The 23,725-nt window shown below is 44.0% G+C and overlaps 1 protein-coding gene across 3 annotated transcripts in view; it reads left to right on the top strand.

Moving 5' to 3' along the window:
* cdin1 (CDAN1 interacting nuclease 1) overlaps window positions 1–23,725 on the top strand; it is a 52,985-nt gene that overhangs the window by 13,189 nt on the left and 16,071 nt on the right. For 2 of the 3 annotated variants that reach the window (XM_076017684.1, XM_076017685.1), the window contains exons 5-11: window positions 565–625; window positions 3,431–3,503; window positions 12,168–12,247; window positions 12,653–12,702; window positions 14,731–14,798; window positions 16,298–16,363; window positions 16,653–16,758. In XM_076017684.1, coding sequence (XP_075873799.1) covers window positions 565–625; window positions 3,431–3,503; window positions 12,168–12,247; window positions 12,653–12,702; window positions 14,731–14,798; window positions 16,298–16,363; window positions 16,653–16,758 — 504 coding nt within the window. The other variant, XM_076017686.1, reaches the window with a different exon arrangement.

The raw sequence follows: 23,725 nt of genomic DNA, 5'->3' as shown, positions 1-23,725 counted from the left end.
CCGCCTGAAACTTCTCCATGTGAAATTTACAGCCAGAAAGCACATTTAATCTACACAGGCTTCTGATGGGCTGATTATCTGTAATTCAGTGACTAAGGATAAATAAAAAGAGAAACAGGCTAAAGGGGAGGCAGACAAAAAAAAACAACCCTCTTTGCATTTTGCAATTAGCGTTTATCTAGCTTGTTAGGCCATTGTTCTGGGGAAAACGAGGCTGGGTAATTCTCCTCTAATTTACTTAGTGCTACAAACATCAGATATGATCTGGCTAAGATCTGAGGGGAGCTGCAGTCGGCGCTGGCGAGGGAAAAAAGGCTTTGCGGGCGGCAGGGGTTAACTAACTATCATATGCTTGCCGGGCTTTGAGGAAATCTGAAGCCCTCCGAGCAGTGCTGTTTAACCGCAGCGAGCCTGCCATATGCCACCTTGGGGAAAGTCATCAGGGACATTAGCATGTCTTGGCTAGCCCGGTCTGGTTCCCCTCCTCTCCTCCTCCTTCTGTCTGCTTTTGTGGGTCATGTGTTTTTGTTTTCACTGCTGTTGTTGTTCTTTGTTGTAATGAAGGTATCTGAGCGCGGCCAAGGCACATCCCGCCGCCCCCGTCCTGCTGGAGATGGCCATCGAGGTAATGGCGTAACCTCGGGGTTGTTGTTTTTTTTCTTTCTCCCCCCTCACTTTTATTTGTCTTATCATTAACTGATGCTTGTTTTTCCAATAAAAAGATAATTAAAGGTTGGCTGCAGTTTTTGATTTTTTTTTTCTTTCTTTTTTTCCCTTCCCCTCCCTTGCCTGTTAGCCATTATCAAAATTGGTAAAATGGTCTGCTCCATTATCAATTATTGAATGTAATTAGCTCTCACCTCCATTAGGCAGATGTGAGAATGCGTTTTGTGTTTTATTATGCAATTTTCCAAATTGCACTTTGGGCAGAGTTGCTATAAACTGCGGACAGGTGAGGGCCGGCTCGGCGGCTAAATCTTCTCCTCGTCACGTCGGCGCTTGTTTATTTTAAGGAGGTCAGCGTAGGATTTGTCAGCAGGTTGATGGAATAAATACAGCTCATTATGCACGTGTGTGTGATCTTGAATCAAAGTTATTCAGGTCGTTTATTTTTTCGCGGGGTGGGCGCCCCCCCCCCCCATCACAGTCTAATGCTTTCACAAGTGCAATTAATCACGTGGCGCACTTACGCAGTTTTGCACCGGTCCAAATTCATCTCCTCGCATTTAAATAACTGACACTGCATCAATTGTAAAGACGGACATTCATTTATTTATTTATTTTTAGCACTGCCGCCATTTAAACAGTTGTTCTTGCGCTCCCCTGTTATTTTGGCTGTTGCAATAGGCGCCGTAACCTTTCAGAAATATTTGAATGCAAATTTAAATGTCATGGACGCTGGCACACGGAGTTTGAGGGGCTCTAAAATCAGAGTAGTTCACATGCATCAATGGCACCTCAAAGCTAACCGCCATTATTCATTCTCCATTTAATTGACACGTGATTTCTTTTTTTTTTTTTTGTTCTTTCTTCTCTTTTTTTTTTGAACGCCCTCCTCCAAAGGATTAAATCTGGCTCAGAGATAACTGTCTATGAGCCATTTAACTGTCATTTTAATATGCTACTTAACATTTAAGCCAAGCACTCATGGTCCCCCAGACTGCTAATTGATGTAGTTTCATCCCTTTATGAGACAATTTATCTCCAACAGAAGGGAATGATTAACAAAGATGAAAACTATTCAGGGATTTCTTTTTTTTTTGTCCCCCTTTCCCAAGACGATCTCAGTGATTGAGGGGTTCAAAACTCAACATGTTCCGTCTCTGCAAGCTTTTTTTAATTTTATTTTTATGGAGCTTCTCGCAAAGGTTACCTAAACACACACCGTTAAAGGAAGGCGCACTTATGTTTTACTATTTGCGACACCCATTTGCTTTGGGGACAATAAAACCGGCCGTTTGTCTTGACAATAATTGTTTTTCAGCGGGGTTCTGTGAGTGTTAGTCACATGTGAAGTCAGGAGGTGCCGAGGTGCTCTGATCTGAGGAGGGACTCGGACTCGTGATTAATATGAAAATTAGGGAGACGCAAGTACCAGAACTAATCAGGTGGCTCTTATTCAGGCTCGGCCAGCAGCCGTAATGTTGCTATTTTTCATGTGTCAGCCCTGATGTGGGTCAGATGCGCTCTTGTTATCCAAAAGTGTGAATGGGTTGCAGGGAAAATGTTAAGAAGCGGTGGATGAAGAGAAGAAACACAGAATGAGAAATTGAGCACTGCAAGCTACCAATGTCTAGAAATGCACCATAAATGAAGATACAGAGTCTTAATTAATATGTTTAGGGCCTTTTTTACATCTCCTAAGTGCAATATTATGATAATTTAAACAAATGGTTAAAAATAAAGGATACTCGTATGGAGAGAAGCCTCTGTGCTGCCCCCAGCTTCAACCAGGAAATATCAGAGAGAAGATGATGCCTACAGGGCAGACAGCAAATTAACTTTCCGTGTCCAATTATATTAACAAGAGTTTTAAAAAAAAAAGAAGAGCTGACACACCGAAGAGGCTGTGAAAATTTGTAGAAAATGACCCAACGTTCCATCTTATTTGCATCCTTTGCAACACTTATTTTTTTTACTATGTGCACCTGCTAATTGGGATCATTATTATTGGATTTTTTTTTTTGTTTTGTTTTGTTTCACCGGGTATTGCCTTCAATTTGAGCTCGGCCAATTTTCCAGTTCAACCCGCTCCTTGTCATATGCTATTTTCACACTTTCCGCTAATGCCACCATGTCAAGTGAGCGGAGGAGCCTTATATTAATATGAAAGGGGCCGGATAGAGGGTTCATTAGTAATGGCATACCTGTCACTGCTTCTCCCGCTGTAGCCAGCAGCGTAAAGCGCGCACCCAGGTGTCTTGTGCTGGGAGAGAACTGCAGGCGGAGGTTCTATCCTTCCTATTAACGGGTGGATTCCCCCGTTGGTTTGCGCAGCCCCTGACTCTGGGATCGTCCAGTGATTAAAGCTCCCCTGTTGTCTCCAGCTTGGGCAAGGCGGGAAAGGCTTGTCTGTTTTTGGTTATTATGGCCGCCATAATAACCATTCAAAGCCTCGTGTCAGTGGGGAAAATGCAACTGCAAAGGAATTCTCAGTGGAAAGTTGGGTCAAGGTTTTAGAATGACGTTATTTAGGGCCATTACGTTAATGTCTGCGTGACATCACCCCAAAGGTTGACTGGCGATGCAATTTTGGTCGGGTAATTTTCAGACTTGGTCGATTCATGTCAGCACCTCCCGTCTGAGGATTTGTAAATTGCGGAATAACACTTTTCCTGCCACACGGTTTTCCCCGGCCGTCAACGTTTTCGCCTGTTTTTCATTCACGGCAGATTCTTCTCTTTTGTCTGTCCGTCCCATTTATGTGAAGGTGGATCTGTCTCCGGCGCTGATGGCCCGCCTCATCCTGGACAGGTTCCTTCAGGGTCTGGAGGGCGAAATGCGTGAGTAACACTTTTTCCTTCTTTACACCACAACCACCACCGTCATCACTCTCGGCTAAAGCAACCAAGCTCCGCTTTTAGATTGTATTTATTTGCTCGCTCGTGTATTTATTTATTTTCCGAGCTTCTTCAAGTCTTTTGAGAGGCGGGCCATGTTTAGCTGTACCTGAGTCCCAGTGCACAACTGCCAGTGAAGCAGTGGGTGGAGCTGCGGTGTGGATGAGTGCAGGCCGATGCCGATCTTCCACCCCTGATTTCTCTCATCGCCCCTTCCCCAACCTAACCCAGCCTGTACCTTCTCTTCCTCGTGCATTCCATTCTTTTTCTTCACGTCTCCTTGTCGGAAAAGAAGAAAGCTGAGGACAGGTTGCGGCAAAGAAATTGTGTAAATAATTATGGTTGTGGGTTCCTTTTTTTGTCCTCAGTGGTGCTTTAAACGCATCTTGTTTTGACACAAAGACCAACAGAGTTTTAAGTTACACATTTTTAGATGATATATACTACTGTACACACATACAAATACACATTTTTTTAGTAATTCAAAACCACTTCTGACTCAGTGAAGTATTTACTGTATTTTTGTCTTTTGTTTATGGTGTAGTTTTAATTCCTTCTCTGTTGTAAATCTCACAGCATTATAAGTACCCACGGCTCCACGCCGTTTTTTAAACATCCCCACCCGGTGTCTGTATCTGCGCCGCAGTCAGTTCCACGAGAGAGAATCGTGCAATGTCAAGAAGACGTGCCTCCGGTTTAATCAAGGAAGAGATTAAAGTGGATGCGTGTTATTCTCAACTTCGCCGCGGCACAGCCATTTGTCAAAGTCAGAGATGTGATTGCTTTGGACCCGCCGTTATCCACTGCCTGTCAAAATACGAGTCGGAGGCAGCTTGTAGAACAGAGCGCGCAGGCAGGAGGAGGGCCGTGTCTCCGATCATGGCAGACCGCGAACCTGCACCTCCACACAGTGAAAATGTGCTGCATTACTGTGCAACAGTTCAAAGTTCCTGGATTTTTGTTGTTTTAATTTAAAAGATTGTTGTTAGTTTGCTGTAGCCTACAAGCAAAACTGCCACATTTGCTCTCATGGACTTCTCCTTCATGGCCCCACATTTTGTGTGTGTACTGAATTAGATTTAAAGGTTCTCTACTTTACGCATATTCAGGTCTTTTTTTCTAGTATTTTCATCCTAGACTCTATTGGAACATCCACCTTGAAATCACCTCTAAAGAATGTCTTTAGGTTGCCAGAAAACAGTGTATAGCCCTCTGTATTTCTACAGAATTGTTGTTATTTTTTGCTTCTTGCAAAGAACTGATGCCTTCGACACGTTTGGACAGAAACTGAAATAAGTATTGTGATGTATTTTTGACATTCAGGACCCCTTTGTCTTTAAAGCACAGCAAGCAAAAGACAGGCGGGAAAAGCAAACATCGGCGAGTGAAATTTGCACAACACAGGACCTTCGATGTCCATTTCTTTTTCCCATCGAGTGACATCGTTCTCCCCGGACGCGAGCGCTAAAGCGTTTTCAAACTGCGACGCCGCTCACAGCCGAGAGCTGCTGCTAACGTTGTTAGCTTCGCTTTGGGGGCGACTCCTTGACGGTACTTCCACCTCTGCTGCGTCCTCGTGACCTGCTCGCCCCCCCACCCCGCAGATGAATTGGCTGCCCACACGGGGCGGGCGGGCAGTCGAGTCTCACCCCCTCTGTGTACATCAGACTCCAGTAATATGCTGCCATTACGAAACAATACAAGGATAATTGTCTCGGCTGGCAATTAGCCAACAGGTTGCCTCTGTGCCATTGTCAGGCGTAATCTGTCATGCCCCCCTCCAGCACCCGACTGCACTTCTGTGTGCAGTTGTGTGTTGTTGTTTGGTGTGTGTGTGTGTGTTTGTGTGTGTGTGTGTGTGTGTGTGGAGGAAGAGTGGGCGGGCTCACAGCAAGATCAATAGACTTCTATATAAGGGAGGGACATTACCTCCAACTGTTCACCCCGCCAGCCTTTGTCTTGCGCCATCGTTTTTTTTTTTTTTCCTTTTTTAATTCCCCTTCTCCGTCTCTTTGCATTTAAGAGACACAGGAATGGGACCTGTGGGACTGTGGAATATATGTACAATCACTGGTGCCGGATCAATACTCACTTTTAAATTGTTTTCTGCCCCTTCCTTGTTTTGTTTTGCTCAGTGCAGCGTCCCCACCACCCTCACCCCCACGCCCACTCCCACCGTCCCCTCCCCCCCTCCTCTCACTTCACCATAGACAAACCATTGGCGCGCCTCGATGTGACAACCGCCGCCGCCACCAGCCGCCGAAGGTATCGGCGAGAGCATCCGTCAGGCGCAATGAGAGACTATCCGCCCGCGCCTGTAAATAAATCAATAGGTTCGAAGCGGTTTTAGCACGTATTGAATATGATATCAACATCCATAATGGCTGCCCGCATCGCAGGGGCGCGCTGCGTCACTTATGCTCCTGCGTGCTGCTCACGTTCGTCGTTTTGAGGTCAGTCAAAGGGCGAGCTGGGCTCGACGCACGCTGGAAGTTAAAAAATATAAAAAATATTTTTTTTGTTTGCCTGGAGTTCATTTGATAGAAGCTCCCAGTGAGTTTACCAAACATATGTCTATTGTAAATTAAATTGTTTTGTTTATGCCAAAAATTGCTTAGCAAGCAAAGTATCCATGTCTATATTGTTTATACGGGCACATATTTATTGCATTTGGGAGTAGTTGTAAGTCCACTATATTGACAGTGAAGTACACATTATAATTCCTTGAATACACATTAAAATGCGCCTTCACATTTTGTCATTTCACTTTTGAAGGATTGAAACTAATCTTTAAACTATTCAGAAAAAATGCATACTGAATTATACATTGTTCTATATTGTGTAAATTGAAATTTAAAGACAATTTGATTAAAAACCTCACCTACGTAGCGCCTAAAGTACAACACAATATCTATATATGCATATAGTCTACAGTTTTAAACCCAGCCTGATCTGTTCTCCTTAACCTTAAGTGAATAACAGCATTAAAAGTAGATGAACCAACTTTTGCAGGTCTGCCAATAAACCTTTACAGTGTCAACAGTGTCAACAGCTGTAGCGTCTCCAAGCTCTCTGCCAGATGATTCAGGCTCCAGTGCCGCCGTCGCCACCGCTGCCTGCCTCCTGATATTGCTTCATCTTTCTATCTCTTCCTCCTTTGACAGGAAGTTGATGTGCCTCTAGATTTAGACATACTTTTTTGAGGAGGCAATTTTGCCAGCTATTTGACCTTTTCCATTTTCCCAAGGCCCGGCGCGGGATTAAATTGCCGCTCCGTGTTTTGTAACTGTGCGATTCGACCGGCTTTAAGATTTATTGTCACATTCCTTCACAGAAGCCTTGTACGCTGGGTTATAAATGTCTCCCGTTTGATATGACCACTGTGAGAACGTTGGCGTTTGCTGCGATCCTTCGGTACCTTGACAGAATTTCTAATGGCTTTGGTTGTTTTTGCAGATCAGGTGTGTCGATAGCTTGACTATTGTATTATGCTGTATCGAGTACTATCTGGACTCCTGCTATGATCGTTACACTTTCCTCCACCTCTCCTCGACCCCCCTCCTCACCTCTGGCTTCGGCAGAGTCAGAACGTACGTGCAGCCCTGCTTTTTTTTCCCTTTTTTTAATAGTGAGTGGAAGGGCACTTCATTAGCACAAAGGGGAGGGAGTGAAGAGGCAAAGGCGGGATGAATGTGTGTGTAGGGGGAGTTTTTTTGGGGGGGGTAATTGTACGACTATGTATGCACGCAAGGGTGGTTGCAAGGGAGGTAAGCAGCAGCGTGGCACTTCACTTGACAAGTATACTAATTACTCCTTTTCGGTGGAGGAGCTCCAGTCAGCCTGTGTGCCACAGTCTAATGGCCTGACCTGGGAAGCCTCTCTCCATAGCCTCCCCACCTCTGCTATTACTGCTGTGCACGCACACACACAGAGGAAAATGTGGTCTCATCTCAGTGCTATCAGGGAGAATCAGGTGGAAGCAGATCAGTTCTGCCCCAGTAACCTCTTCAGGGACTGGGGATCCTACGGCACGGGAGATACCACCTCCTATCATCAACCTGCACCTACACACTATAGCCCACAAACACACACACACATATATACACACACTTTTCTCTTTTTTTTTGACTCCCACTCATTCTCCCTACCCCCCATCTACTATCTCTTTTTTTCAATACTGGAGGATAAATTTAAAAGGAGTAAATTGGAAAATCAAATGAGGGCTTTAGGCAGCCGCCGAGATTTGCAGAGCTGTCGGCCGGCGTCGCGGCGCCTCATCCATCATGTCCCACAAGTAGTCAATTCCTCTAGTATCTGTAAATGTTTTCAGATATTAGCCAATTTATATGCTCCGAGATTCATCATGGAAAATCAGCTTTAGTGGCGCACATTATCAGGAGCTGTCTCTCCCTTGCTCCATGAAGTTTGATGAACGAGTGCCCCGGCTCGGCTGGCGCACGGCGAGGCGTTCGGGGGAGGGCGGGGCTAGGGGGGCGGGGGGGAGGGCCCGTATTGGAAGATGCGTGAGCCCGCCCCTCGCCCCGCCATCCGTGACAAAAAAAAAGTGGGCTTTTTAATTAATAAACAAACTTGCAGAGGAGCTCATCAGTGTCGGGGGCAATAACAATCGTCATCCGTTACTGTTTATTACGGCGCTCCCTCAACAAATGTTGCCGTCTAATGAGGTTTCCCGACATTTTTCCGCGTTTGAGATAATGACTTTTTCACCCTAGCGGAGAGAGGAGTCGAGCGGTTACAAATGGCGCGAATAAGAAATTCCCGAGCCAAGGTTAAGTCGTGGCTGCCTACCTTGCTGCGGGTAGTTTGTCTCATTTTTTGGAGTCGCGGTGCGAAAAGCGGGATTGTGATTTGTTTACACTTGCTTGTTTTCTTTGGCGAATCCCGACGGAGGCGTCGCGCTTCTCATCTATTATTCTCCTCTTCCCCGCTCCCTTTCTGCTCAGTTGTTGACTGTGTGATATCGCGCCGTCGTCGGAATTTATACCAACAGCGGACAATTACAGTAAATTTGGCGAATGTTTACAAGGTGCGCCGTCTCGCTGCAGGGCTTTGTACTCCGCGTCTGGTGTTCTCTAGATTATGCTTTTTATTTTTTACCACGCGCGTTTTATGTGCTTGTGCGCGCGCGCGTGTGTGTGTGTCTTGGAAAGTGTGCGTTTGAGGAGCGCGGTGTTTGCGGCAGGGAGGATCTCGGGGGGTGTCACGGGGGAGGGCTGCTGTGTAAGGCGGGGGCGTCTTTAATAAATGTATGCTGATGTTGGAGGCTGCAGCGATGCGAGGGAAGCGAGGGCCCTGTTGTTATTTACTGCTGTGTTTGTGCACAGCAGCGAATCCTCGGCCCGCAAATGGCATTACGGCCCGTGATGAATGGGCATTAGGGTAAACTCATTTTAAAAGCATCCTGATTTATTAGCAGCCCGGCCTTCCATTTTCATCAGGTCAGTGCTTGCTGAAATTCCACAATGTCGGCGCCAAGGTCACCGTTTATGGCTATTTTTAACCCCATCACTCAGAAACGGCAGGACGGGAAACCTCTGGCTTGCAGAAGATGGCCAAGTTTACAGTGGGGTTTACTCCCCTGCAAAGAAGTGTGTACAGTCAGTTTGCTACATTCAGGAGAGAAGGAATCCCAATGTGCCGGTTGAATAAAATAGTTATTTGATCACCAAGCAAAACATGTCTTAATACATGCTGAAAAAAAGCCCTCACTGGTGAGCACAGAAGGTAGACATTTCCTGCAGTTGGCCACCAGGTTTGCTGGCCTTTGCACATCCTCTTTAGTTTCAGCTCCCTCCAAAGCAGTTCTATTGGATTACTAATACCCTGAGACTGACAAAAACCACACCATGACCTGAACATGCGTCTTCTTTAGTCACCTTTTTTTTCTTTTCTTTTTTTTATTGCCTTGGTTGTAGTCTGAGACGTTGTCATTCTGAAAGCGTCATCCATGACTCATCCCTGGTGTTCTGGCTAGGAGGACGTGGTTCCTGTCCAAGATTTCACATTACACTTCACCATCCATCTATTCATCCATCTATCCACCATCCATTCATTCATCTATCCACCAGCCATTCATCCATCCTCTTCTATTCTAAGCAGGAAAACGCTCCGAAGTATTACGATTTCAATTCAACGCAGCCACCAATCACAGCGAGTCCAACCACTACCCAAAAGCACAATTTGCACAAATAACATGCATGCACTGGAAAAGGAGATGCTAATATTGATCATGTAAACGGGGGATCAGAATCTGCAAGGGTTCTCAGTACACATGTTCATTATCAGAGACGTGGTAAGAAGTATAATCTCTGTTTCTAAAAGTATGTGTTCTTTCTTTTGTGTGTTTGAGCGTGTGTTGCTTGAGAGACCAAAATGTGGTGGTGGTCAACCTCCAATTATGAGCGCTAGTAAGACAAGAGCTTTAATGGCTGCTGTTTGCCTTCGGGGAGGTTTATTACACGCTACTGTTTTGCAGAAGCAGTGTCAAATCTATAAAACAACCATTAGGAAGAGGGGAAAAAATCAATCAAAATGCCATTAAAGTGGAATAAGTTGCCAATATTGCTGATGTGGTTGCGGGTCCTTTGATTTTCCTTCAGATTATTAGGCGCAGCCGAGTAGTGACTTTGTTAAGGGAAACCAGCGTTGTTGGGGAGTAATATGTCTCCTGGCTTCATAAAGTTTGCTGCCTCATATTTCCCGCTTTATTGATTATCCATTATCATTTGTCATGAGGTGTCCTAACTCAAGGGGAAAATATAACCCTCCTTCCTCACCGGCGCCCCGCGCGGCACACTGGCTTGGTATGGATCTGCGTGTGAAGGTACCAATCTCTGAGAAAAATGAGTAGAGAAATAAAGCGCAGCCCCTGTGCCTTGCAGCTCTGAGAGAGGCAGAGAGCGAGGGGTGATGGGGTGGGAAGCTAAAAGGGAGCTAAAAAAAAAAATAAAAAAAAAGGCGCTGTAGAGGAAGATGGGAGCAAAGAAGAAGCCCATAAGAGGGGAGAGCAAAATGTTGTTTTGGTTCTCCATTGGTCACTTTGCTGGTTGACCTCTGTGATGGTCTTTATACTGACTAAACCTTAGCTTAGACTCTTGTCTAGATGGTCTTAAAGGATCATTGCATCAAAGAAATGATACATGAGATGATTCTAGGGTAGAAATGTCTATTGCAAATAATGTCAATCTGAATCCTCTTGCTGATGTCCCACAGTAGCTGTGTTTCCATGATTCGCATTCACAAAATAAAAGCGCTATTTCTAAAAATTTTAACCAAGTACAATTGCAATGTGCAGGTTTTTCCATTTAATCGTGTGAAGCTCATAAACCGTAATTTTCAGCTTTTGAGGAGAAAATGAGGTATAAAATTTCTTGGATAAATCTGCATTTCCATGTTGTTTGCTGTCAGGAATGGTTGTTGTTTTTCTCTTTGATTACTTGTGAAAACAAAATATTCCATCTCTTCCTCCGTCCAAACATAATGCGCCATTTTCACTTGAAGTGAACTGGTCACGATTTCAGCGATATTTGAGAGGTTTTTCGAAGTTTAGGTATTTCCATTACCAGTTTTTTATTGCAATATTTAGGTTTTGCGCAATTCTGGGGATAATGGAAACGTATCAAGTGTCTTGCATACTTCTTATACCAGCTGTGATATCAGGTTAAAATCATGGAGCCTCAAGTGCATCTTTGTTCACTGCTGACTCCACTTGCATTGTGGCACAGTGTCGCTGCCATGTTGTTTGCGGAGCCGCTTTGTAAGAAAATAGAAATGCTTATTTGCATTTCATTTCATTTCATACTAGTGGATCCCTTTGTATCAACTGGGCTTTTAAAAAAACACAACAGACATAAAAACGGATTCCTCAACTGATTATTTTTCCTAGAAGCATTTGTCATTTTTCACGCCGGCTTATTCTCTTTTAATTAAGCCTCCCGTCTAATGGTTCTTGTTCTTCTTTGGACATTTCTCTGGAGGAGCTCTGGGAGTCTCGTGCGCTCGCCACTCATGCCTGAAATGTGGATAGAAACATCCTTGTATTGTCTGCGATGCCGCGAGTCTGTCAGGACCATGTATCACCAAAATGGCGAGCCACAGCCATTTCGTCACACAATGATACAATCCATTTAATCCAAATCTTTTTAAGAAATGATTTAAGATTTTTTTTTTTCTTTTTTTTTTGCTGTTGCAGTGCCAGCGAATCAATCCCGGCACGCTTCCCCTTCAGATTTATAATGTTAGTGGAGCAAGAATGGCTGTGAGAGATGCAGAATAGTCGCCGTTTATAACATAGATAAACTACATGGGGCTTCTGTGCTACGGAGCGAAACATTTGTCTATAGAAAATCTGTGTAGACACGCAGGCAACTGCTGAAAGGAGCTAATGTGGAAATACTGCACTAACACTGCCGTAGTGAGTTACAGCATGACAAGCCCATCTTGTATTTTTTTTGTCTGCGAGTTTGCACTCTTGATGCTGGGATTGGAATGACACTGTTTGACAATGCGTTTCATTATGTGCTATTAATTTACTTGTGTTTGTTAATTTTTCCTATTTATGTCTTATTTTTGCTTTTGTGTGATCAGCCTCCAAAACCACCTTGAACAGCATGCTAAAGGAGCCATCGCTAATTCCAGACCACATCTTAGCCAATAACATCTACCAAGTAAGTGCATTAGAATTATTCATTTCACAATTAGTGTTGGATTTTAAATATTTTAAATTGACTTTTTTTTTTTTTTTTAGATGTAGTAACAATGATTTTTTTTTTTCTACCTCCGGATGCAATTTGTTTCCTCCGCTCTCCGCACCTTGTGTTTAGTTTACGTGCATATACATTGAATTTTCAAATCCGCATTGTACCAACTCGCTGACAGACGGCATCCTCCGCTCATGTTTCCTGATGAGGTCACACGAGAGCCGACGGTCACGCCTGCCAATCTGCCGCCGTCGGCCGTGTTTTCGCTTGACGGGCTTCCCTTTGCTCACCTCCCTCCCTTCCATCCACACTCCCTCTTCCCTTTTTCCTTTTTTTTTCCTAAGCCATAATATTTCTTCCCACTCTTTTCAGTGCACCATAAATGACTGCTGTTATGGACCACTGGTAGACTGCATCAAACAGTATCCTATCCCATAAAATTTTAAGCCTGAAATTGATGAGGAGCTATTGAAGGAGATGAGATGTGTCTGCCTCCACCTGACATAAAAGTTCTGCTTCACGGAGGAAGTGTTTCATCCTGCCTGCCGCCCCGCCACCAACAGCACGGCTGCTGCTGGTGACGGCGGAGGAGGAGAGGATGGTGTAGTCTGATCTAGATGCATCTCCGTGTTCACACAGTGAATCAGAGCCAATGTGGTATGTTAAAAGGAAATGTGTTCTTTTTGCTGTGTTTTATTTAAAGACCCTATATTATTCGCTTTTTTCCCTCATATTTATTTTTATCATGAATGCCAGTGGAGCAGTCGCGTATGACTGATAATCCCCCCCCCCCCCCCAAAAAAAAAAAAAAAAAAAAACCTCTATAGATCCTCAGAAAATGGCATACTTTGCTCTCCGCTTACAGCCTCCCATAAAAACGCTGGGTTTTAGCTCCTCGGCTAGAAGTGATGCGCTTCTGGACCGTCCATGTTTTACAGGGAACAAAAACGAGGTGTGTTAGTCAGCCTGAGTGGGCAGATGTCAACATCTGGCGGCGGGTGATGTTGCTCACCTGTGACAGGTTAGGTATTGTTATCAAAAATAACTGTACGCCTTGGCACATATTTTCATTCATTTACAGAGCTCAAAATGCATTTTTTTCCCCCCCTCATTTTAGGCCCTTTAACATGATGCTGGTTTTCAGTGTTGATTCCCAAAGCAAATTACTCAGTAGGCTTGGCTGCGAAAGTCACGGTAGAATTGGAGTCCAGGCTATTCAGGGGGCAGCCACATGGAGAAGCAGACCGGCTGTTTTTCCTGGGGGAGGAGGCCAACCACTTAAATGAGTGTACATGTGTTTGTCCGCGTCTCATTGTGTCCATCCCAAGCTGTCGTGTGCGTGTGTGTGGTGAAGCTCTTCTGTTCGTAACCAGTCAACCCAGTCCCATTCCGTCCATGCTTTTTTGCCCCCCAACCCTTTTTTTTGTCAATCACTTATTCATGGAAAGTTCATGATAACCGCCCACAACATTGAGCTCCATCCTTACGTGAGAGTCACGGCTTTCACTGCAGTTGGAGCCTCTAACTGTGTGCCAATATGGGATTTCATGCACCTTGCGAGTTAACGAGTTACTGGATTATGTTTATCTATGTCTTTTTTTTACCAACAATAGTTCGTTGGTAAGTGTGTGTGTGTGTGTGTGTGTGTGTGTGTGTGTGTGTGTGTGTGTGCTTTTATAGTTTTCAATATAACAGCTTCAAGGCTTAACATTTTGTTTTGTCAACACGCAGCACCCGGCTATGAATCTGCCTGCCGGCTGGTTGTACAATTTACCTTTAAGCCTCGCAAAGCATGTTTGTGTATTGTGCGGACAATTGGTTTATTGTGAGGAGAATTGGCCGGTTAAGCCTCCTAAATTACACCCGAAAGTCTACACGTCGGTCTCTTTCAAGTCCACAGTTTTATCGCCCGGTGGCAAATTCAAAAAACTGTAACGTGTCCAGATACCTTTGGACTGAACTGAACGCGCAGCTTCAGTATTGGCATCGGCAATCAGCTGGAATGAGTTGAGCCGGTTATTGGCAAAACTCCAGCGTCTTGCAGCCCCGTATTTTGCCTGGACTCCTTTGGTATCGTGCAGCCGTCCATTGAACATGACATTTATTCTTCAAGTATTTTCCTTCAAAGGTTTTTAGGGGAATGGCTGGAGAAGTGAGTCCAGACCCCTGCACACATTTTGCCAAATGGCCATTTGTTTCAGCCTCCTCATTTAGATAATGTACTGGAGGGAGTTGTTGTAAAAGTAGATTAACGTTGACCCACAAACTCTTTGTGCCTTCTCATCTATAAAACAAAAAAAAAAGAAAAGGAAGCTTGAGGTTGCTCTCAGGTAATGGAGGAGAAAAGCCTGAACAATAACAATGTTTTTGTTGGTTTTTTGTTGGTTTTTTTGTTATTGGCCATTAACTACATTTCCTATATGTTGGAGTCCTTGACTTTCTATTTTCAGCGCTATTGGCCAAGAGCATGAGGTGCTGCTACGGGACAAATTGAGAGAGAGAAACCTTTCCTTTCTTGGTAAGACTTTTTTTTTTCTTTTTTTATCACGGTTTCCAAAAAAAAATCCATCATTTAAAAGTAAAGAATGGCTTAGACTCAAAGGATTTGATTAATTTTTTTATCTATTTTCAATCTAGCAGTAGTGCAGCTGTTTTATATAAGTAACCTTAAAAGGATGAATAATGAAGTCTTTCTCTTACAATGTGAAGTTTTTGTTAAATTTTCCCTTTTTTTATCCCTAAAAATGATTAAAATAACCAACTTTATAGATTAGCCATTGTGAGGTTTCTGTTTTTTCTACGAAGATTGACGATAAAGCAAAAGATCTTTTCAGCCCAGTTTGGATTCAGGAACATTTTTGTGGTGCTATTTTCTTTCCTTGTTCTTCTTCCTCCTCTTCTTCCTCCTCTTCTTCCTCTTCTTCTCCTTCCACTTCCCAGGCACTTTTGTCTTGTTACAACAATATTAAATCAAGGTAGTGTCCAGGTGTGAAATTGTAAAACAGAAGATGACCCACCCCCAACACCCACCCCATCATCTTCCCCCAGGTCAGATGAGTGATGAAGGGTAAAAGTCATTCCCTCTCCCATTAAGGCCATATCATTTATTTGGACCTGAAGTGCTGACCTTTCCCCAGAGCTGTGCAGAGGTCTGTTCTAAAACTGTCAGAGTTTTGGCAACATAAGGGGCCACTGAGGCAGCATCCCACCCCATCTGATGAATGAATTGGTAATAAGCTGGCCAACAGCGGGATGGCCCATTAATTTTAATCAAAGGTGGTGTTAAAAGGGGGGGGAGAAAGGCGATCAGTGGCACATGACAGTGTCAACAGCCTCTACCAGCTATGAATAGAGGCTTCCATCCCCGCGCACGCACCTCCGCCCAGGATGCCCCTTCGTTCCGCAGGCCTCTGGCAGCCCTATTGACCTCACTCGGCTCCCTTTTCTCCCCCCTTGGCTGATTCTTCCACCTCGCCACCGCTGATACCGCCGCCACCCTCCATCTCCCCTCAATTCCCCTCCATGCCCCATTAGTCGAGCTTGGCTGGAGACAAAGAGGCAGGCCCTTGGAACCGAATGACCTGGTCAGCCTTAGATTTAATGGAGAAATCAGGTGTTGTAGGGATAATGGCCGAAGCGCACCAGAAGTCAAGGACAATGACGGTGGCCTCCGCCGGCAGGGGTCAGTTCTGGCCCCAGTCCGTGACGCCAACCCCCGCGCACTGCGCTGCCATGTTTTACCAAAGTGCGACCTGGAGAGCGGCGCTGTTTTTGTGCAACCACAGCGAATATGTGGCAGCTGTGGTAGTAAATGGTTCCACTCTGCCTGCCCATGTATGTCCTCTACTGTTGATTCTTCCTTAGTAACATCGGAAGTGGGGGGGGGGTTCCCTTGGTCTAATGAGCTGTGTTCTGCCGGCCTGTGATTCACATATTATAGTAATAGAAATGTTTTTTTGGTAGAGGCTGAAATTATCATCGTCAGCTGTTAAATTCTGCTTTTTTAATCACCTGTAGATGAGAACCAGCTGAGAGCTATGGGCTACGACAAAACACCTGATATCATGCTGGAGGTTCCCATTGGTTAGTATGCATTCATTATTATGCATCCTTTTGTTTTACACTTGCAGCTTTGATCCCTTTTCTTCTTTTTGAGGTCAGACATCCTTTTTCTGTGAACTGGAATTGGTAGAAATGCACTTTTCAATATCCCTGAAGGCTCATGAGGAACTAAATCTGACATTTGTATATTTGCTCTATTGTAACTGCTTTTAAAACTTCCCATTAGAAAAAAAAAAAAAAAAAAAAAACATCTAAAATTGTCCTTGATTTTAATCTATTTCACTTGTTTCAATTTGTACCGTTTCTAAAGCCGTGGAAGGACTTATCGTCCACTGGGTCGAGAGCAAAGCTTCGTTTGGGGACGACCACAGCCACCGCACCTATCTCAACGAACAGTTCTGGAGCTACTGTAACAGGTGAGCCCTCTGCCTGTTCTCGCCTTGCGTTCCCTTCTCAGTTTTAGCATGTGTAGTTGGCAAGAGATGCTTTACAAGTAGTAGCCACCAACCATCAAAGGTAGGTGGCAATATCATTAAGCCGTTTGAATGGAAACAATTTAGTTTACAAGTTAGTTTCTTGATATCAAAAATAAAAAGTCCTTGATTTGTGAATTTTAATTTTTGTCCAAACCTTTTAAATAAGAAAACTTCAAGGCCTCCCTTTCATGGCACAATGTTGAATTTTTATCAGCATTTGCTTCAACAACAACAGCTTGAAGGTTATGCATTTTTACTGAGGTTCTAAAACATTTGGAGAAAAATGTTAATTGAGGTATTAGACTAGTGACAAAACATTTCACTTATGCAAACATCCCAACACAAGTGGGAAATTCATTCATTGGTGAGCAAACACGAGCAATGCGTTGTCAAAATCTTCATCGTCAAGTGTTTGCGTGGCAATGCGTTTCCATAGAACAAAATATGCCCTTTTTTTTTTCCTTCCTCCCCTGTGGCAGACGTGACATTCGGTTCACGCCGGGTCAGAATATCAAAATACTAAGAGACTGACTGGACAGTCGCTGTTTGTCTGAGCCTCGTGTATTTGCCCACGGGTGTCTTTCATTGATATTCACAGGAGCGCCTTGTCTGAGTGTATTAAGGAACTGACAAAGTAGATCCCATCATGTCAGACAGCAGCTCGGTCAGATAAACATTGTTGTGTCAAGACGGAGGGAAGAAGAAGGAAAAAAAAAAACCTCGGTCCCTTCGGACCCTACCTTTTCCAGCACCCTTGTAATTTTTAATTGGCATTTACTGCTGACATTTGAAAATGTGCCTCATCCCTCTCTCCCTGTTATCCCAACAACGAGAAGTGCACGCGCACCGGAGTTGGGGATGGAAATGAGTGTTTGTAAGTGTTCAGGAACGCCAGGGCGGTTGATTTGGGTTGGATGTGGTTACAAAAACCACGGCAAAAGAGCGCGTGATGGGGTGACATCATACACCCTTCACTTCTAATCAGACTGATCCGCTTTATCAGACCAGTACCCCAAAAACCTATTTTTTCATTTGTTCATTCCATCAGACTTCAGGCCTTGACTCCGAACCTTAAGCCCCCCCGCCCCCCGCCCCCCTGGCCCCCAACTCCACCCCCAAAACTGCCCTTGGAATTCCACCGCAGTGTTTGTAATTACTTCATCGGCTCTGATTGACGTTTGCGGTGATTTGCTTATTTTTCATGAATTCCCTCTTTGCTTTAAGTGAGCGGCTTCACCCACCGCTTGTGTTAATTGTTCCTGGTTTGCCCCGGAGCGTCGCTGACGTGAGCAACGAGGACATGTTTTTGTAGACGGAAAGAGAAAAAAAAATGCAACTAATTTCCCCCGCAAAGCCCTCAACCAACTGCATTTATCATCTAAACAATAGTCTTGCCAACACGCTAACCCCATAATGAACCCCTCTTCAGTGGAGTGATGGGTAATGACGCTTTACCTACGATGCTCCCAAGGTAAAAAATAAAGAATTAAAAAAAAAACAGATAAAGGGGGGCTGAAAAACTGAGGGGAAAACAGTCGTCTGCAGAATCGAACGGTGTGTTCAGCCCCGGCGCCCGGATGAGATGCGGAGACCCGGCAGCGTGGCGTCTTCCAGCCATCAATCTCAGCTGGCAGTGTTGCGGAGCCCAGCCAGCCCGCCGCTCTGACGGATGTTCCCGTAATTGAGTGATCCATCTCGCCCAACTATCGGAGTTGCATAAAAATTATTCACCTGCTGGTGAATATTAAACACATAACGAGCCTCTTGTGTGTCTTAGGAGAAGTGGGTAAGGTTAAACGCAGCATGTAATGAAATATGGACCCGAGTGTGGTGCCACCGAAACTGCCCCTCCTTGATGACGCCGTGTGGAAATCAATTACGCCAGGCAAAGTTCCCTCTGAAGCTCTCTGAGAGCGTTTGCCTGGTTAGTTCATATGATCTCATTGCCATGGTAATTTTGTATAACAGCTAACATTCTAATATTTGTGTATGTAGCCGTTTCTCATGGTGAGTGTGCATTGCAGAACACTTGAAGGACTAAAAGGAAAAAAATGAAATACAAAAATAATACAAACAAACTAATCCTAATAATAAAATAACTTTTCAATCTGTGCTTCACAGAGAAAAGCACGATTGCTCTCACCAGTGCTAGATGTGCAGATTAAAGGATCAATAACTTAAAAACATGTCCCTCCAAAATGTGTCTCAGCAACTGGCTACATAACAGTGTAGCACATTTAAAGGAAAAAAATGTAGATAAACACAAGGATTTAGAGTTCATTTCCTATTCCCCCCCCTTCAAACCCACCAATATAAACAATGGAGAGTCCCTATGTGGAAACGAGCATGGACACGCTGACCACCCCCCTGTCTCCCTCCCCCAAAGCAAATCAGCTGTGTGATTCGTAAACTGCGAATGTGTCAGAGTTGAAAATGTTAGCTCTTTTAATGGAGGCTTGAAAAGGTTAGATCTGATAAAAAGCTGTCAGCCGTCCACCAGAAATGATTTATAGCAGTATAATGGGACAGTATGCCTCATTTCTCCCCCATATGTAATGGGGGTTAAGACTTTTGGGTTTGCCGGCATACATCATCCGGTCTGACCACTTGGAAATTTGTTGACGCTCGGATGCAGACGCATTCATAAAGTTCCATCTGGCTCTTTGTTTTCGCAATTTTGAACGTCTTGGCCTCGGATAATTTATGTCTCCATGTAATTACCAACAGAAAACTCCCATGGTTCAAAAGTGCATATGGATGTCCGTTCAGATCCATTTTGCACAGAAGAGATTTTTTTCTCCCTTTGTTGTTCCTTTGTGATTTTTTCCCCCCCTTTATTTTACTGCACAAGAAAGTGCCAGTAATGAGGAAGTCATACTGCTAAAGTCTCTCAGCACTCTGTTCTCACAACATCACTTATCGGCTCACTCACACATTGGCTAATGAATAGACCAAAAAAAAAAAAAACATGATTTATGGGATCTTTTATATCGGTTGACACAGCTGTAATTACGCATCTCGACTTCTTTGTGAACTTTTTTCCAATTCCAGCTTGGAAATAAACACTGTGGATTTACAGCTGACGATGCCTTGCAATTTCATTGTGCTCGGAACTGGCCGTCGATTTGCTGTGTGGAATTATTATTTTCAAATATGCTGCATTGCAGTCCTTTTCTTCAATAGCCATGTCCATCATATTTTTTTGTGTGTTAAACTTTAGATAGCGGTAATGATGTGAGCGTGACTGGAGTGTCGAATGATGTTGTTAAAAATCAGTCCTTTGAGTCGGGCAAAGTATGTCAGAACTTTAAAAAAAAAAGCAGTGCGTCTAAATCCCTGGATATTCAAAGCGACTTGTTCCGATATGAAATAAGAATATGGATTTTATTTCTCATCTTCAGTAATGCCCTCATGCACTTAAAGAGCAGATCTGTACGTGTTTCGCTACCAAATAACCGTAGCTGGATTAGACCGCTCGCCTCGCCAGCCGTCACAGAACCGGGGCAGATAGACCTTGTCACCTGGGAGAGTCGCCTACAGGTTGTGGCTGCTGCTGATCCAACAAGGCTGGACATCGCAGCGCCATCCCCAAGGAAGGTGCCGGCGCTTTTGGTGTGACATGTCGCCTCCAAGACCTGTGCGTCTGAACGCACTTTGTCCCGCCTCTGCCGCCCGAGACGTGCGAAGAATTTAACGTGGGTGAATCCCAACTGCTGCCAAACCCGCCTCAAATCTTTGCTCATACCGCACTGTTGCAGTCGTTGGAAGTGTGTTCATCCCGCTCTCTCTGATGTCGACATTTTCCCCGCGCTTGATGGGCATAGAAAATTCTTGCCTCAGCTTAATTTCCCCTCTCTCTCTCTGCTGGAGTATCAGTTTTCCTCGTGCACAGTGAGCACCTCTGACATTGCCTTCCTCCCATTTGTAGTTACGGTTACCCCATGCGGCGCAGGACCGCGGCCCTCTTTTTTATCGCTTCCTTTGTTATGACATCCTCTTGCAGAATATTCCACTGCGAGGAAAAATAGCCGTCCACCGCGGCGGGTTCCTTTAGGGCTTTGGAGTGTTTGCGTTGGGGTGGGGGGTGGGGGGTGGGGGGCGCGGTGCCAGCCCTCCGTCCCGGCGCACAGGCGGAGCCGAATATTAATGGCAAATGACAAGACGGCTCTGACGCTTCAAGGATTTCATGCTTTTAAGGATGCACATTTGGGAGCATTGTTTAAGGCTTCTGGGGTGTAATCCGCGCACTCAGGTCTCCGGCAGCCTCGGGATTTAGCTCTAGTTAAGCCCCCGTGTCTCCTATTTATTTTTACGGGGCTCATACGTGTGCATTATCCAAATTTGTCATTTGCCATAAAGTGTTGAGAAGAGCTTTGACACGGCCGGTGTGTGTGCGCGCATGTATAAATGAGGAGCGGGACAGAAAGCGACACGCCGGCGATACAAGCCCTGCCTCCCGTCCCGACGCTAGCCTTGACACTGCGAGACGGAGAAGACAGCCTCAAGTAAAATAAGGTGCAAGCATGTCTACACCATGGATTCCCCCCCTCTCTTTTTTTCCCCCTCCCGTGGAACTCTTTTAAGAGATGAACACATATTTTTTTGTCAGCTATCACAATGTATGTCGTCAGACTTGCACAGACGTGCTTCCGCCCATGATTTTCAACAACTTATTGCCACTGTGTCCCCTTTCTTTAGCCAAACACTGACCTTCTGGGTGTCATTCCAAGAAAAAGTTGGTAGCATTTGCCAAGCGCGCAGAAAGCTTCAGGCGCTGATAAGGAAGTCCTGCAGATTTCAATCCTACATTGGATTTTCATACCAAAAACTTTTTGCTTTGTCTTTGTTTTATGGTTTTTTTTTTTTTGTTTTTTTTTAATGTGTTTGGAATATTTTTACATCTTTTTTTTTACATCCGGTGGAGCAGCCTGGTGTATATCACTATCCAAAAACACAAAAACAAATGGGGCTGCAGCCAAAGCTGAGCCATGCCCTTTGTGATATCACAAAAGATTTATTTCCAGAACTTTTTGTATTGGTACACACCTGAAGTAGCTCAAAGTAAGAAAGAGCCTTGTAATGCTCCTCACAACTGCTTTAAGAGCATCATAACATTGGCCCAACCTTAGTTGTGTCTGAACGCCGTCTGTCTGAGTTAAACCAGGAGTCATGGAGTGGTTCTGCCTTCACTGGACCGTGAAGTCCAGTGGATTGCTGCAGGAAATGGATGCAGCCAAGGTATTTTTGAAGGAAAAGCGTTTGACATAAAAGAACATAGTTTCAATGAACCCTGCTTAACATTCATTCATTTTTTAAGCATTATCAATTGTTTATAGCTTGGGTTGTCTTTTATGTAATGACATTATATAGATCAAACTTTTTGTAGCCGTACCAAAAAAAAACTTGGATGAAAGAAGGTTTAAATTAAAACTACAAATCAGCTAATGAATCATTTCTTTACCACGTCTCTTTTTTACTCAGAATATTTTGAAAAAAACAAAACAACAACAACTGTATTTTCTTGGATATTTTTTGTTCAAGTAAAATAAACACTTTTCTATTCTAGGCCCAGAATAGACAGATTATGTTTTTTTTTTCCTTTTTTTTTTTTTTTTTTAAACCAAATGACAGCAAAGGAAACAATACTTCATATTTCTGTCGCCGTGTTTAAAGAGCAGCTCTGTGTGTACCAGATAATGTGCTGGCACTCACGGTCTGCAGAGGCCCATCAGTCACCGTGTGGAGCTGGTCGCCTGTGATAAGTGGTTCCTTATAGATAATCTGGACTGTAGGTTTCTTTTTATAGCCCCACTGTCCCTCACGTAACCTTGTTTTTTGTTTTTTTGTTTTTCCCCTCTCCCCATGTTACCACCCACGCTTATTTTCTTTTACTCCCAGTGATGTCAGCTCTTTGTTTATCTTCTCGGGCAGCATTCATTCCCCCTGCCTCCTTGCTCGTCTCGACACGTGCAGAATGAATTTTTAACTAAACAACCTAATCTGGAGCAAATATGCAACCAGCGGAATCTCAGATTGTGATTGCTCCTCTAAAGAATACACACACCTTTACACAGCCTGTGCCTCAGGTTGCTTAGGTACATTTGGCTTTTGGTTTGAAGTGCTCTCCTGCTCTTGTTTGGCCAGTGTATTTTAACTGCAGAATGTGCCTGATAAGAGAAAGTGAAAATAAAGAAACATATCAGAACAAATACAATCCAGTGTTTTTGCAGGTGTGGAAACACCAGCAAAATTTGATGGCAAAAAAATGAAAGAAAAAAAAAACTTTCTTGAGTTGTTTTTTTGACGTGCTCATTTTGGAGTATAGAACGAAATTTGTCACAAAAAAGTGTGAAAAAGAGTAATTGTGCAAACTTACACAGTGTCAGAATTGGTTCCAAAGTATTGAACATTAAACTCGTGTGATGGCTGTTTATTCTGGCTGTCTTTTCTGTGTCCGTTTCCCACAGCAACAGGGCTTGTAGCTTCGTCATTGCCATGGTATCTACCAACAACACTAGCATTGGATACCTAAGCCGTACACTTAATGGAAATACACTGAATTCAGGTTTTATTCATTTGTCATTTTATTGCAGACTTTCAAAAGATTTGCTTCACAGTGACATGGAAACCGGACCAGTGCTGAGATTTTCTTTTCTTTTTTTTCCATTTTCCATTCTAAATTTAGGCTCGTTTAGACTTGATTTTCTTCCTCTCGCTCTCTGTCTGTCTTGATTTGTCTTCCAAAACAACCCTTACATAAGGTTCCAGTTGTTTGTTTACCCATATCGGGCCTTCATCTGATTGTACCACACGGCAGGCATTTTGATTGATACTCCATAAATCACCAAACTCAAACGCCAGATAAAGAGGCATTTGTTCTTGTGAGCGCTGCTTCGAGTTTCACTAT

The sequence above is a fragment of the Nelusetta ayraudi genome, unplaced genomic scaffold (genome assembly GCF_046127955.1).
Source record: "Nelusetta ayraudi isolate G7.1 ecotype Tasmania unplaced genomic scaffold, CSIRO-AGI_Nayr_v1 ptg000007l, whole genome shotgun sequence".
In the NCBI taxonomy this organism is placed as follows: domain Eukaryota; kingdom Metazoa; phylum Chordata; class Actinopteri; order Tetraodontiformes; family Monacanthidae; genus Nelusetta; species Nelusetta ayraudi.
The sequence above is the reverse complement of the archived record's forward strand: the minus strand, read 5'-3'. Positions and strand labels throughout refer to the sequence as shown.